Source organism: Lepisma saccharinum, chromosome 1 (genome assembly GCF_977018435.1).
Source record: "Lepisma saccharinum chromosome 1, izLepSacc3.1, whole genome shotgun sequence".
Taxonomy (NCBI): Eukaryota; Metazoa; Arthropoda; class Insecta; order Zygentoma; family Lepismatidae; genus Lepisma; species Lepisma saccharinum.
This window is the reverse complement of record NC_139229.1, coordinates 84,928,531-84,943,858: the sequence shown is the minus strand read 5'-3', so window position 1 is coordinate 84,943,858 and position 15,328 is coordinate 84,928,531. Positions and strand designations below refer to the sequence as shown.

The 15,328-nt window shown below is 37.5% G+C and overlaps 1 protein-coding gene across 1 annotated transcript in view; it reads right to left on the bottom strand.

The window, feature by feature from the left end:
- The window catches only part of LOC145983984 (uncharacterized), a 46,054-nt gene that overhangs the window by 4,211 nt on the left and 26,515 nt on the right, over positions 1-15,328 (bottom strand). The window contains exon 2 of the mRNA XM_083117231.1: positions 613-877. Within this exon, the coding sequence (XP_082973357.1) occupies positions 613-877 (265 nt within the window). The remainder of the gene's footprint in view (positions 1-612; positions 878-15,328) is intronic.

The window sequence follows — 15,328 nt, the reverse complement described above, 5'->3', positions numbered from 1 at the left end:
CAGTGACTTGTTTTCGTTCGCTCGCTCCAGAGATTCCCGGAACAGAGTGTAAGTAGAGGGGGTGTTGGCGTTTGGGTGTTTTCAGAAGGGGTCACCCCTTACACCCTCATATTTTTGAGTCAAGGACTTATTACTGCTTATGATAATATGCATAAAATATTAATCAACAACTTTACTTTTCGTCAGCTGTAATAGGCAATTAAAAGTGATCACCGTACAATTATTTTTGCCTAGTAGAATTACATCTAACTCCTTTTTTGTTTTTCAATAAATATTAAATTCTTTATCTATTTGACCTTAATTTCCTTGCCAGGGCAGTTATTTTCATACAAATTTTGGTGATCTTATCTGAACTTAAGCTAGAAAATGAATACATGCTCTTATATATCTATTCTTTTGCCATCTCTCTACCTATTCATGTAATAATAACAATGCAATGATAATTAATTTACGTATTTCATTAATATTATTTAATTTAATGTAATAATTCTAATTATTATTATTAACTATTATTGAGACACTTGGTCGGACACCCCCGCCCCCGAAATAGATTTCTAGATACATGCTTGTTTAGAGTGCTCTATTATTGCATAAATTTCTATCCAAACCTACCTTCATACACGTAGGGAGCGATGGCCTTCCAGCCCCCATGCTCTATCTTGGGCGTCCCCTGCACCACCTCTATCTGCTCCCCGTCCCCCGGCGCCGCCTCTCCCTCCAAGGCCTTTCCCTGCTCCACGGAGGGGTCCGGCCATTGGTACACCACCGGGATGTAGCTGGAGGTGACCACGGGGTTGGTGGGGTCCTGGTGGCCGTTGGTAATTATGTAGTACTGCTCGCACGACGACAGGGCCAGGCAAGCAGCAAGGAAGATGAGCTGCAACAAACAGAAGGGTATTATCAACAGGAATATTGAGTTGAAAGAAATATTTGAAACATGATATATTTTGCCCCCTGGGCCCCAAGGAGGAAAGTAATAAAGAGTAATTCTTATGATTTTGCAATTCCAACAGTTACTTAGCAAAACACTAAATTGCTGACAAGGCAAAATTTATTGTTAAATAACACACTGTAAACGTAACGTTTCCACTCTCTAACAGTGTCTTGTTCAAAGATTCACAATAAATTGAAATAAAGATCCAAACATCATGTTTTTATATATATATATATATATATATATATATATATATATATATATATATATATACACACATACACACACTATGACAAGTAATATTCATTCTCATAATTGGTAGCACTGGAAAATAGATAATGTCAAATTTTCAGAGAAGTAATCCATTTGTTACGGTAAGTCAGATAGGGGCTCCGGATTGGCAACCCGGGATACGACCTCAAATGTCGTCCACATTTCAAAGACCATTTGCAATAGGGGAAGATCCATTAGATTTCACTTGTTTAGATAGTGGTAGAATTGAACAAGTAGAATGTTACAATAAGGAAACTCAAGTAAAAACTGTAACTGATTTAATTGATCTTGGGTAGGATAATGTGAGTAGTACACCTTTGAATGTTAATCGTGAAAGTAATGTATTAGGAAATATGCCATGTGTATTTCAAGGAAATGCATTGCAAAAAGTGTCAAATAAAATAGCTCATGACACACTGAATAATATGATAATACATCTTCCACTAATACATAATCTAAACGCCAGATCAATTTTTGAATTTCTTTTTAAATTACAGCAAATCATTGACTTGAATCTATTTCCACTGCGTAATATACTAATTGCAGTAACGCCTAAAGTTAATCATCAATTGATAGAAATTTGGTTACAATTCATTATTGAAGGAAAAACGTGGAGTAACATGGTTGAATACATGTTAGATAGATATGTAACATCCTTAGGTAGGAATGATTTGCTCCAAGAATTCGTGCTTTGTAAACAAAAGGAAGATGAGGATGCACTTCAATTTTTGAAGGACAGGAAATGTCCTTACACAGGCTATAACACTCTCACAGTACACACATAGTAACATTACGTTTATAGTGTGTTATTTAACAATAAATTTTACCTTTGTCAGAATTGTAGTATTTTATTAAACATAGAAACAAGGCTTAATAGTGTTACCAGTGGCGGCGATTAGGGGCCCCACTTTTTTTTGAAACTTTTGCTCCCGCACTATGCTAAACCTCATCTACCAAGGGAAAGTAAACTGCACTTGCCCCCAGTTTTGGAACAAAATCGCCGCCACTGAGTGTTTCCATTGGACATTTTCCGACAGTTATTTAGGAAATAGGTCTAGATGGGATGGAAAACTTTTCAATTTTGTCCTGCCAAAATTAGGCTCCAAGTTTAATTCTGCTCCCCCCAAAGTTCGATTTCCTCCCCACCGAGGGGGCCAGCAGGATTTTTCTCTGGGGGGAAAAGAGTAAGATTTCACATTTTGCCCTTCAGTCATAGAAACTTATATTTTACTGTTAATTATTATTGTTGCTATTATTATTATGCAAATCACAAATTTGAATTGAAAATACTTTGGCGCTGTTGACAAATTCAGACTTAAGTCCACTAATTAAATAGAAACTGAATTCGCCTTGCGTCTTTTCCTTAAGCATCTATCACTTTGTCTATCATCTTTTTGTCTTTTTCACGACGCACATAGCATATCAAACAGAGACCACTTAATCTGAGCTCATGGGCGACCGGAAGTGGGGCAAGAAGGGGCCGTAGCCCCCCCTGAAAAATGAAAGTCAACCAAAAATTATATATTTCACACACATAATCTCATTTCAGCCACAATAATACATATTAATTATTGCACGAACATGATAAATTCAAATTTAAGCTATGTTTTTTGAGGAAACAACACTGTTATTGCGGAAAATGTGCCTTGTTTGCCCCCCTGGAAAAAAAATCTTCCTTGCCCCTCCCTGAAAAAAATCCTGCGGACGTCCAGCTCCTTCATAGTACCCCTTGCCGAAGGGTACTGTAAAGAAAAGTAGTTCAAATTGACGGTGCGTGAATTGTTAAGGTCAGATATCGACTCCGGAAATAATTTTCCGACTTTTCGGGATACCGAACAGTCGAGGAATTCCAAAGATCACATTTTAAAAGTTTTTAAATATTTTTTCTGCACTATAAATGTGTGAAATTTCTTGAAATTAACAGATCTAATTCTAAGAATGCAAAAACAATCACTGAGGGAGTATTATACACGGCCAGTTTTTGTATTATGTATTTCACAACAAGACAAGGTTGGTGACCGAGGGCGTTAAGTTGTCGACTTTCGATCTCACCACCGAAGTTCTCGGGTTCGAGTCCTGTGGTGACTGGGTATTCGTTGTGAGTGGCCCTTCATCAATTTAATCAAATCATAATTGGTCCTCATCGTCGCGATTAGTCAAAATGTGGTAGAAAGCGAAGCTAAATACATAAAATACGAATAGTCAGAGCTTTATTTCCAAAACACACAAAAAGGAGAAGATGAAACACTTACCGAGAATTTCATAATGCTCCTGTTGTTGACGCACCGTGGCTCTTCTGTTAAATGAGAACTTCCAGGTAGATCTTTATACTGAAGCCTCAACCGAAGAGATCCGGATGGCACTTTTTACCCCTTCTCTTTCTCTTTGTCCTTGTTTCATTTTCCTTCACCCTGACCGAGTTTCCCTTTCAACCCTTGTAACCCAATCACGGCCCCACCTGAGGCGTGTTGAACAACTTTCTCCCTCGCTAACAGGATGGGACAGAGGGTGGAAATGTTGGAGGCCTTGAGAAGGAGATAAAAAGTCAACTCTCCCCTTTTACTTCCCTGCGACCATGTCGAGCAAGGAGCTTCTTGAGTCGTTGTGTTGTAGCTAAGGATCTGAACCTTTCAGTGCTACTTTCCCTAAGATTGAAGTTTTCGAAGAAAAAAAATGACAGTGATTAATTACGTCTCACATAATGCTTAATCAAATATCGCTATGTTACATACAGGGGTGCTGCCAGCATTCCTCATCGGGTGGAGTGAGCCCAACTTTTAATAAAAACAAAACAGCGGACTATACTGAAACAAAACCTGCAATGAACCTGTTGTTTTGCATCTGAAAATCGTGATTTCTGTATTCATAAGAGAATATCCAGAATGTTGTCAAACATTTAGGGGTCAGGCACCTATCTAGAAATATATATTTCGGAGTGGGTCCTAACCAAGTATCTCAGAATTATTATTATTATTTGGAATATTAAGAGACTCCTCTCTCCTATTTGATGAGCACATTTCAGAAATTTGCAAGAGAGGAGAGGAGATGCTTGGTTATATATTTTTATCATGGAAAGTTCTTAAAAAGAAAGTACCTTAATATTCCTGCATAAAACAATAGTTCGTCCTATTATTGAATATGCTACTGAATTATGGTTTCTGACAGCCAAGATTTACCTTCAAAAAGTTTAATCAGTTCAAAAACATTTTATCAGGTTACTATGCACGAAGTTTAAGAAATAATTATTATGAACAGCATTATTCTGAATGGTTATACAGTTGAATATGTCTACCTTAGAAGAAAGAAGAAAAATGAAATGGATAAATTTTGTACAGAACATTTTATCTTTCGAAATAGATAGTGAACACTTTTTGAATAATATATCTTATAAAATTCCCAGATATTCCCAGAGGAATATCTCAATTCTAACATATATGAAGAAAGCCAAAGGTTTAATAGCTGAACTTGCGGCAAGCTACAACATGAACTTATGATGATGTGTAAGATTAAAGGATCCATTGTATTATTTTATAATTATATTCAATTTTGTAATTTTGTATCACCTATTTTGACATAGTGATGTACCTGGTTGTCAAATCGTGCTCATCACTTAAATAAATATTATATTATATATTGTTGTTATTATGTTGATATTAATATAAATGATTAAATTAATAAGTTAATATAATTTATAGGCATATTCATAAATATGTAAATTTATTAATACTGTATTGTTATAATTACATGAATAGGTAAAAAGACGAATTCTGTGTGTGAATTGTGTTGTGTGCAGTCCATGTGACTGTACCTTCATCCATTTCAACTTATCACCAATCATCTATATAGCCGCAATTACCCAAAAGTTACAGAAATGAGACGTTAAATAAACTAAATCAAGCAATTAATTAAAGGGTAGAACATTTATAATTTTCGTGATTTTTAACAGAATGTGCTTAACATTTGGTGAATTCCGCAAGACAGAAAATTCACAACAAACACTAAATTTACATAATTTCACGATTTGGCATGTGCGAGAAATATGTTTAGCATCTCATTTGTCTACTTATTCGGACACAAAATAAAGTATATCGGTGTGGTTACGCTTTCTGCTATAAGAACATAGGACACATTCAGGCACGTATCTAGAAATATGTTTCGGGGGAGGGGCTCCGAACCAAATTAATACTAATTACAATCCATACATTAATATTATTATTACACAATTAGGTAAAAAGGCTGTATAAGAATAGAGATATAAGAGTGCATATTCAATACGTAGCTTACCTGTAGTTAAGATCGGAATAATTTACATAAAAACAAGTGCGCTGGCAAATTGAATTAATGTCAAATACATGAATAATTGAATATTTATCGAATAAGAAATATGTTGTTACATGTACTTGTAGAGAAGTAAGTTTGATTAAAATTTTATGCATATTATTTTGAGTAGTAGTGTACATATATCATCTTTGTAAGGTCATTCAAAGCCGTATGATCCCAATATAATCCTTGCCTTGTAAAAAGTTCAGAGGAAATTAATAACCACCGATTATGCAACAAATGCTAATATTTTCATTACGTAATTTTAGTACTTGATTAGTCTTTCGAAGGGTCCGGACCTCCGCCCCCCCCCCTCAAATACATCCTTTTTGTCTTTCAAAGCCGTATGATCCCAATATAACCCATGTCTTCCAATAAGTTCAGAGGAAATTATAAAACAAATGCTAAACAAGTATATTTTGATTATTTAATTTTCGTACTTAATAAGTCTTTCGGGTGTATGTGTGGGGGTGGGGGTGTCCGGAATCCCTAAATACGTCCTTCGTGTCCCTCAAAACCCTATGATTCCAATATAATCCTTGTCTTACAATAAGTTCAGAGGAAGTTATACAACAACGGCTAGACAAATAAATTTTTCATTATTTAATTTTAGTACTTGATAAATCTTTCGGGGGTGGGGTCCGGACGCTCTGGACACCCCCCCTAAATGCGTTCTTGAAGACATTATTATTTGCGTATGTTTTTTGTACGCTCCCTGCTATTACATGAAAACAATCAATGAACGTTTACGCCATATTTTTTTTATTTAGCTCTACAAAATCCATTTTATTAATTTTTTTATTATTTGATTTATTTCACTTCGCTTCTTGTGCCACTTTTGGCTAATTTGCGAAGATGGGGATGAGAGATGATATGATGAAATTGATGAATAGACATCACAAACATCCATGCCCAAGCCAGGATTCGAACCCGGGACCCCTAGCGTCGCAGCGCGATGTGCTAACCACTCCGCCACGGGCCGGCGAAAATCCATTTTAAAAAGGCTACTTTGTTTCTATAAAAAGTTTATTTTAGAGCAGTGTAATTTGGCAAATTTCGGAAGGAACCCGGCCCCGGCTAGCCCATGACTGGCTACGCCAATGTGTATAATGAGCGGGAATTGTTGCATGCCTTTGTTTGACTTGAAATAATAGTATGTAAAACGTACAACCTATAACCAAATATTCTACACAGAGTGAACACGCTTTAATGGCTGTTGTATTTACACACATGTTTATGAACCTATTTATAAGTCTTATTATTAGCTTTTAAAAATCTTAACACTTTCCTCATCATGTTTTAATTCTAGTGTAATTTTGGTGGATTCGTGAGAAAATGCCAAAAGAAGTCTGAAATTCCTTGGATGCACTCTTCATAGTTTCATATTACTCTGGTGCATTGTTCACTAAGTGCCATGATAAATTTTCCTTCCTTTATGATCTTTATTTTCTTGTTTAAGCAAACCTTGCATTCTTTCCTGCATTTATGGCTTCCTTTGTTTCATGGTTATCGTATTTTCTCGTCGCCGACGTTGAGAAATAGTATTCGAGATATTTCTGCTTTCAAGATTCGGCCAAGGAAGCCAGTTTGCTGACCTTGTAGGGGGAAAAAAGCTGCTTTGAAACCGCGGCGAGTTTTTTTTATATCTGTCCAGGTAAAAAATGCTCTAAGGTGCAGGCAGTTAAAAAAAAATCTTGCCCTGCCACCCATCCCAACTTTAACTTTGTCCGGACTTGAACTTTGGGCTGGTGGGCATTTTTCACTTTCAAGGACGGAATCTGGGCTTAATCTGACTCTTAAATGGAGAAGAGGCGAAGTAATGAAGCGTTCGCGTAAATGATGGACGAGCTCGAAACTGAACATGACAATTTTACGCACGGAGAGCTTCGAGTAACAACTGCGTCTGCTTTAAGCATGCATTGACGTTCGTTCGACTTGGAAATGTATTCCCCGAAGCAGTTTCTGCAGTGACTGTCCACAGTAGCGTTGTCGAAGATATTTTTGAGTGGGTTTACTATTTTCAGTTAGGGTATGCTTACATGGTTATACAGCAGTTACGAATTTACATATCTTACCATGGATGATAGGATTTTCTTACAGGAAGGAGCAGATAGGGTATTGTCTACAGAGGGAAAGAGGGGCAAACGAGATATATTTCCCTCATAATTGTGTTGTCCCTTCAAAAAACACTTCTGTTTGAGGTCATCGTGCTCCTGCGACGACACCCTTGTAATAAATAACTTTAATTGCTGTGATTTAAATGTTCTTCTAGTGCTACTGCAAACAATTAACCTAAGTCAGGGGTTCGTTTCACGCGCCCTTAGTGTTTCAAGGTTTTACCGCGGCGCCCAAGTCAGATTGTGTACCCCTATCTAACACTTGCAACGCTCAGTTAGTATGGTTAGGTTGCTTGCTTTAAGTTTAAAAATACACACATATTTCAATTTCATTGAAAATATTGGAAGCAAGCCTGTGTCATGCAAGCTAGCCACTGCGCCCCAGGGCGCCGCGGCACAAAGTTTAGGAACCACTGACCTAAGTGTTAAAATGTTTATCGGCGTTTGAAATGCACCACGCGTCGTATTCGTGGCGACGCCACTGTTTGTCTCCAAGAAATGTTCTTACGAAATGTTGCCATTTCTTCAATTCTGCATCCATTATAAGAATGGTAGATGTTGTTGCAATTTTGTGCGTAGGAAAATAGTGCATGCTACTATAATGAAATTATAAGATATTATTTCATGAACTATCTTGTCTCAATATACTTATGGATGGACTGAACAAAGTGTTACTATGTTACTGACAAGCCACCCGACACTGTTGACATTCGCTTCCTTCTTCCAGTGGATGAAGAATAGTTCTTACTGGTAATTTTTTTAAACCAACGTAGAGGGACGGATGGTTCGTGTGAAGGAAGCTACTACTTGTCTTGGAGGTATTATTTGCTTTCTAATAATCCAAATCGCTGGAGCGGAGTTAAGTGTTCTACTGTGTTTACAGACTGCTTGTCATGGTGGGAGATCAAACGATGTTTGCAGCTAAGCTTAATCCCGACGCACGCACTTCGTGCCTTGAGCACGTTGCCACGGCAGGACATGACACTGAACGAGGCCACCATAGTAGATAAAAACAAGCCAACAATCAGACAAATTTTCCTAGCGTAAAAAATGAGCCAACAGACAGTTCGACATTGTCAGCCATGTACTCCTCTGTTTTCCCCTACAGGTTTCTCGGCTAGGTTAGAATATGTGTGCACGTACGCGCAACATACGTATGCATGTGCATATATGCATGTATATCCTGCCTGGTACCCGCATCGTTGGACGAGATTGGCGTGGGTTTAACTTTGTGAGTGTTCCTCTATCTGTCATGGAGGGTCATGAAGGAGGGGAGGGGGTCCACAAGAGTAAGAAAAAAATATTATACTTTTCTGTCTTCTCTCTTTTATTTGTAACTCTTTCTTTTCTTTTCTTGTATCTTCTTTGGAGGTGTAAGAGATGAACATTTCTGAAGTCACCCAAATGTCAGCCTCTCTTCCACGTAGTACACACAACGGCAAAAGTAATTACTAGGCGGTCCATCACCAGTTTCAGTCAGTCTGTTTTCCACAATGTGATGATCGTGAATTGATGTAAAATCGTCATTAGGCAGAGGACAACATCTGCTATGTATCAACAGAATTCCATTCCTTAAAACAACACAGGGTGTAGAATAGAAAAGAATGAAAATTGTCATTGACAATTTGTCTGCTATTGTCTTTCCCATTGGCTGTACGTACACCCTGGACTGTCTTTTGCAGATTGATTGAGTTGATTTTTAAGTCCACTTTATGCACGTAGAGGTTAAACGGGACCAGACCTACTGTTTTATGTGGGATCCGAACCACTATGTGCCTCCACCGGGTATCGAACCCGAGACCCCTTGATTACAAGGCGTTTGTCTTTTGCGGACTATCCAGGCTCTGGCATATGGATTCACAACCACTATGGTTCTCTAGGGCTCGTGTTGCACGTGTTACATCCTGTCCTACTTGATCTTGCTTTCCCTGCTCTTTTCAATTTCTCTCTACACCGCCTGTCTCCCTTCTTTCCTTGTATCGTTTATTTATTCCTGTGCTTTCTTGATCTGTCGGTTCTTTATCTCTCTCTCTCTCTCTCTCTCTCTCTCTCTCTCTCTCTCTCTCTCTCTGTCTGTCTGTCTGTCTGTCTGTCTGTCTGTCTGTCTGCGCCGGTCTCGTTTTTCTTCTCTTTCCTTCTCTGTCTCCCTTATTTCTCTTTCTCTCTCTCTTTCTGTATTTTTAATTCCCTTCCTCTCTCTCCTTCTCTGCAGTTTCTTTAAGGTCTTCCTTTTCCTTTTAGAACAAGTTGTCTCTTTATCATGAAACAAGAAACAGCAGTTAAAATTCCAATACCATTCAGCATGAATCGACAAAGAAAAGTGTTGTGAATCTGACGAGCCTAAGAACACTGAGCATATATGGTCATTTTACACTTTCCAGGTTCTCCGTGAGAAAATTGTGATTAAGTAATGTTTGAAACGAAAATGCACAATAAATTAATCAAAGCCTTTAACACATGGTGGAATTTCTTGAAGTACAACTCACAAGTCACCATTTCACTAACACTTCCACTTTCAACACCATAAATAGCAGCAAATTGTTACAGATGCTATAACTTCTACAAGATAGTATTTTACATCGGTGTACAGTTTGATGATTTGTGCTATCATCATTACTGAAATTACCCTTATACACAATACTACTCATTTAATTAAACCAAGTATGTATTACATTTAAACACGGCATACAGTCAAGACAATTACAATACATATTGCTACAAATTTCAGTTCACATCGTGTAGCTCAACAAAATGCGTTTGTTCTGAAATAATAATTTGCTTCATGGCTTGCAGGATGGCGGTCTCATTAATAAGCCTAACCAAGCGTTTGTTCATCTTTATCGCCATAGCCCTATATCATGCGAAATTTACAGTTTGTTATGCATCAAATGCCTTTTCCTTTATCTTAAAATCACTATTCACTATTTCACCGCAGTATGAACAATTAAAACAACTAATGGCATGTCAATTTACACACTCTCTATGAACTTATTGGTCATGGTTCAATTAAGAATGTGCAGTCCAGTTGATCGCATGGCTATTAGGAAACACTTTGCATTGACTCATGTACCGTGTGCTGTTAATTAATCTTTGCAGACTCTTTTGTTGCCGCAGTTTCTTATTCGGGTTCATTAATTTAAATTGCATGTTTCTACCGTTTACCATGGAAACGGTTGAGTTATAATGATAAAGTGAATTTTAGAGAGCTCAGATATTAACCAGGATTCGAAGACAGGGTAGAACTTCCATGATCTAGCAATGGATGATATTCAGCGAACTTCCCCCACTGTTCATCGCGCGAAATCACGCTACGCCACTACATATCAGGCAAACAGATCAGATCCTGTGTTGAAAACATGTCGTACATGTATGTGCGTATCCTCTTTGCTTAAGTGATTCAAGGTATGATTATCATGATCATATGAGGAATATGTACTCATAATATATGGCTAATTTCCCGCTTTAAGAAGCTTCTCATACGTTTTCCTTAACACGTGCGAATTTGTTTTCCCGACTTTATTTTATTTCTCCCAAATTGTACTGGGTGATGACGTCAAATTGAATATCGTCCAATAAGTTCGAGTGTCAGGATGTACTGAGTTAGAATTTTAAAGGATATTTTTGATATTCAATTTAATTTACTTCATCGCTTCATTTCTATCACAATCGTCGCGGTTAACCTTTAAAAAGGCAGATGTAAGGCCTAAACGCACGATAATTTAAGATTATGTTCAGTTTCTGTCCTTTAGAATTACTGGTAACTACACTTAGATTACTGTATATATCAGAAAATACTACTATGAGTTGTTTTCTAGACGTAAATTATATTAAATTAATTGACTCCGATTGCAACAAAGTCAGTAAAGCCTATGTACACATGTAAATGACTTTATTTAACAGCTTTTCTTTTACGTTTAACAATGATTGTGAAAAATTACTTCAAAAAAGAGATTTAAAATTCTATTTTCAGTCTAGTTTCACTTTACTTTTATCAATTGAACATTTCTATGTACAAAACAGTTGTACTGTTGTTAAAAATATGTATTACCACCTAAATTTTATGCACTACGTATTGCAGTCTTGTGCATAAAATATCCTGGTAATGTAGCTTGATATTTTAGTGTAATTATTTCAAACAAAGAGATACATACAAAAACTTATTGTAATAAATATATTGTGAGAATGTTCAACCTTTCGTTTTTAATATATTTATGCCGCCCATCCTTCTGTGAAATGTCATGCATCTCCACTTGGTATATAGGTTCCGTGTTTAATACAAAAATGTACAAACATCCAAACTCTCTGGTTCCAATGAAAAAGCTAAACTAACAATCTGTTCAAGGGAGAATACATTTTATAGACCTACCTCAACGACTTCTCAGAATTCAAGGCAGGAATTTTTATGGTGGTCGAGCACTTAATTCCTTCCAATTACCGTGGAAAGGTTCCGGTGAGAAAAGCCACCTGAAAGATTGTAATCTGGCTAAAGAGGAAGGGGGGGGGGGCGTCTTCCAGACACGTTCAGCGAAATGAGCTTCCCCGGTGGTTTATCTGTGGCCAGCTCATATCCTTTTATCCACGAACAAATGCTATGTGTATTCTCGGCTTCAAGTGCTCACATGTTTGAATATATGGACTTGGAGAGGTTAAACAAACTGTAATAGCACTTAGTAGTTAAGTGATCGTAAGTCTATAAAACGAGGCAGACAAACTTACCAAAATCAAGTATATTACACGTGCAAGAGTAATACCGAGAAGAAACTTGACAGTCTCGCTCTCGTTTCTGTTTTTAAATATCCGTGTTAGTATTCTCGTCTCGAGTCTCAAGTTGTATATGTTAGTGATTACGATGTGGGCTAAATTTTACACCATCTTACATTCTACACCACTCAAGTCTCGAACCGTATTACAATTTCGAGAGTAGGTATCGGACTCGTCTCGATTAATAATGGTCTCGGTCTTGTCCCTATACCATCCCTAATATGACATAACAAACCATATTTCACCGCATAATTGATACGTATTTGTATTATGTTATTATTAACGGGCTATTTAGTTGTTGCATTATATTTAATAATAATAACTGAATAATGCTCAGCGGTGAACGATGAAACTCGCTGAAGTACAAAGACTCCTCTCAGGTACAGGAGTAGTGTTAAAGGTCCAGGAATTTTAAATAAATTCAATTCCGGTCCAGGAGAGAGAAACAGCAAGCGTAAATGGGTTGTGGACCGTAAAGAACCTTTTTATCTGTAAAGTATTTCAATTCGATCCAGGAACCTTTTTTCCCGATCAATTTAAATACGGTCCACAAACCTTTTTCCGAATCAGTTTAAATAGGGTCATAGTTCCGTATTGAAATTAAACAATTCGCAACTTGGATCGAATACAGGCCTGACGATAAACAATTATCCACTTGTGAGCATGAAAGACTAATCCAGGTGCCGGCTGTCAAGAGAATCTAATTTACAAGGTAGAAATGGACGAAACGCAAACCATGCAGTCACGTTACCCCTCTCCATGTAGTCCCATTTTATCGCGCGCTTTCCTTCCCTTGGTTGTAGCAACACTGCCTGACCTTTTGTGATATCTGCTAGGAACACAGCAGCCTCACGTTACCTCATCGATGGCTCCTATTGATTTTTTTAATTTAGATTTAGATTCATTTTCTTTTTGTGCGAGCCATAGGCTGTACAGTCAGAGAAAAAATTACCTGGGCCACTGGACGTAGAATTTCGTAACGTCTTAAAGCCTGTTGTTTATGCAACCCAAATAACAAAATATTCGCTTAAGTTTGCCTGGTGATTCTGAGTTCTCGGGAAGGATTGAGCTTTGATAGTATGAGTCACATGACTCGTGCCCCAGCCACAACAAATAGCTGGGTGCTACGAGGCCTCCAGAAGAAAATTTCAGGAACTGGTTGCTTGACAAGAGCTACTCGTAAGGAAATAATATTCTTTCGAGTGATATTAGAGTCATTGTCAAGAAGGTTCGCTGAAATTATGGTTCTCATCACAGACCATATGCCACACGTTAATTAATGGTTTAAGTCCAGTTCATGCACTGGACCTACAGATTAAAGTGGGATCTGAACCAAATGCCTCTCTATTTGGTATTGAATTCGGAAGCCTTTCATTACATGGCGAAGACGTTACCACTACGACATCAGAGAGGCAATGGAACCCCTAGAGAAAGAGATAAGCGAAAATTGCTACGTGACAAACCATATTTGCACGTAAATTTTAAAAATAAGACAATATTTTGTACTGACAGTTTCGAACCGTGGGAGAGGCATATATTTTTTTGTACCATCGTCCATTTCACGAGTTTATAATTCTTCCTCACCGACACGATTAACGCGAGTGGTAGAAGAAAAGCGAAGTAAAATAACTGAAACAGAAATAAAAGGAAAAAGCGAAATAAATTTTATTCATAATATTCTGCAGTCACTTGAGTTGTATTCACGGGATGCTACCTTTAAAGAGAGGCGTCGTCTCTCCCTTGGCTTTTCCCCTTCCTTTGTGCTCTTGCTTTCCCCTGTCACGATTGGTCTAAAACTAATTAATGTAACGTTAATTAAACAATCCAAACAACGAAACAATGCACAATCAACGGCACAAAACAACATTCCAAATGTTTTCTAATCGGAAAACAATTGAGATGCTGTAAAATGACGAAAGATGCAGTAATAATGTGGGAATTTGGTACCGTATAGAATTAAATCGGTGGAGATGTTCGATTTGATTGGATGTTTGTTATTTAGATTTGCTATTCTTTCACTTTTGGCAAATAGCGACGATGAAGATGAGTGATGCTATGATGAAATTGATGAAGGGACACTTACCAAGGACACCCATGCCCAAGTCGAGATTCTAACCAGGGACCCATGGCATCGTAGCGCGATGTGCTAACCACTCCTCCATGGAGTGGACATTATACCATATTTTGTGTGCTCAATTGGGATCAATCAATGGAATGAATAGGCATATTATATGATTAATAAATTCATATCATAATACCACGTCATATTATTTGGCACGAAGTAACATCAGAGACATTGAATCTTGCATTTTTGCCTTTCAACTAATTCTTTGAATTCAGGTTAAACACAACAATAAGATAAATTATGAAGCAAATGATAGTGAATGTGGGATATTGACAGTTATTACGAATTACCTGACAGAAACAACATTAAGCAGGCTCGGTGGTCAAGCTCATTAAGTGATTGACATTCGATATCGTCGCCAAAGTTCCCGGGTTTGAGTACCGTCCTTGTCGGGGGTGTTTGACTATTTCGTCATCAATTTCATGTAATGGTCACTCATCCTTATCGTCGCGATCATCGAACAGGGAATAAAAATTATAAAAATAAATACGATGGAAGAGTACTTATTTCATCTCTCACGAAATCTCCTACAAAACCGGAATAAATGAAATACATGTATATTCATTCACATACATTTTCGATTTCTATATTTAACTAATCGAGACCGAGAACGGGAGAGCAATTTTCAATTCGAGAAACCGAGAGACGGAGACACTGTCAAGTCTCGTTTCTTCTTGGCACCTCCGTAATCGAGTTGTTCTGTTTCTCATTGGCTTTGTATTGGAAATTATTGTCATTATTTTTCCCCTGCAGGTAAACCATAACGATGAATTATGATGAAATGAAGCAGATAAAAGG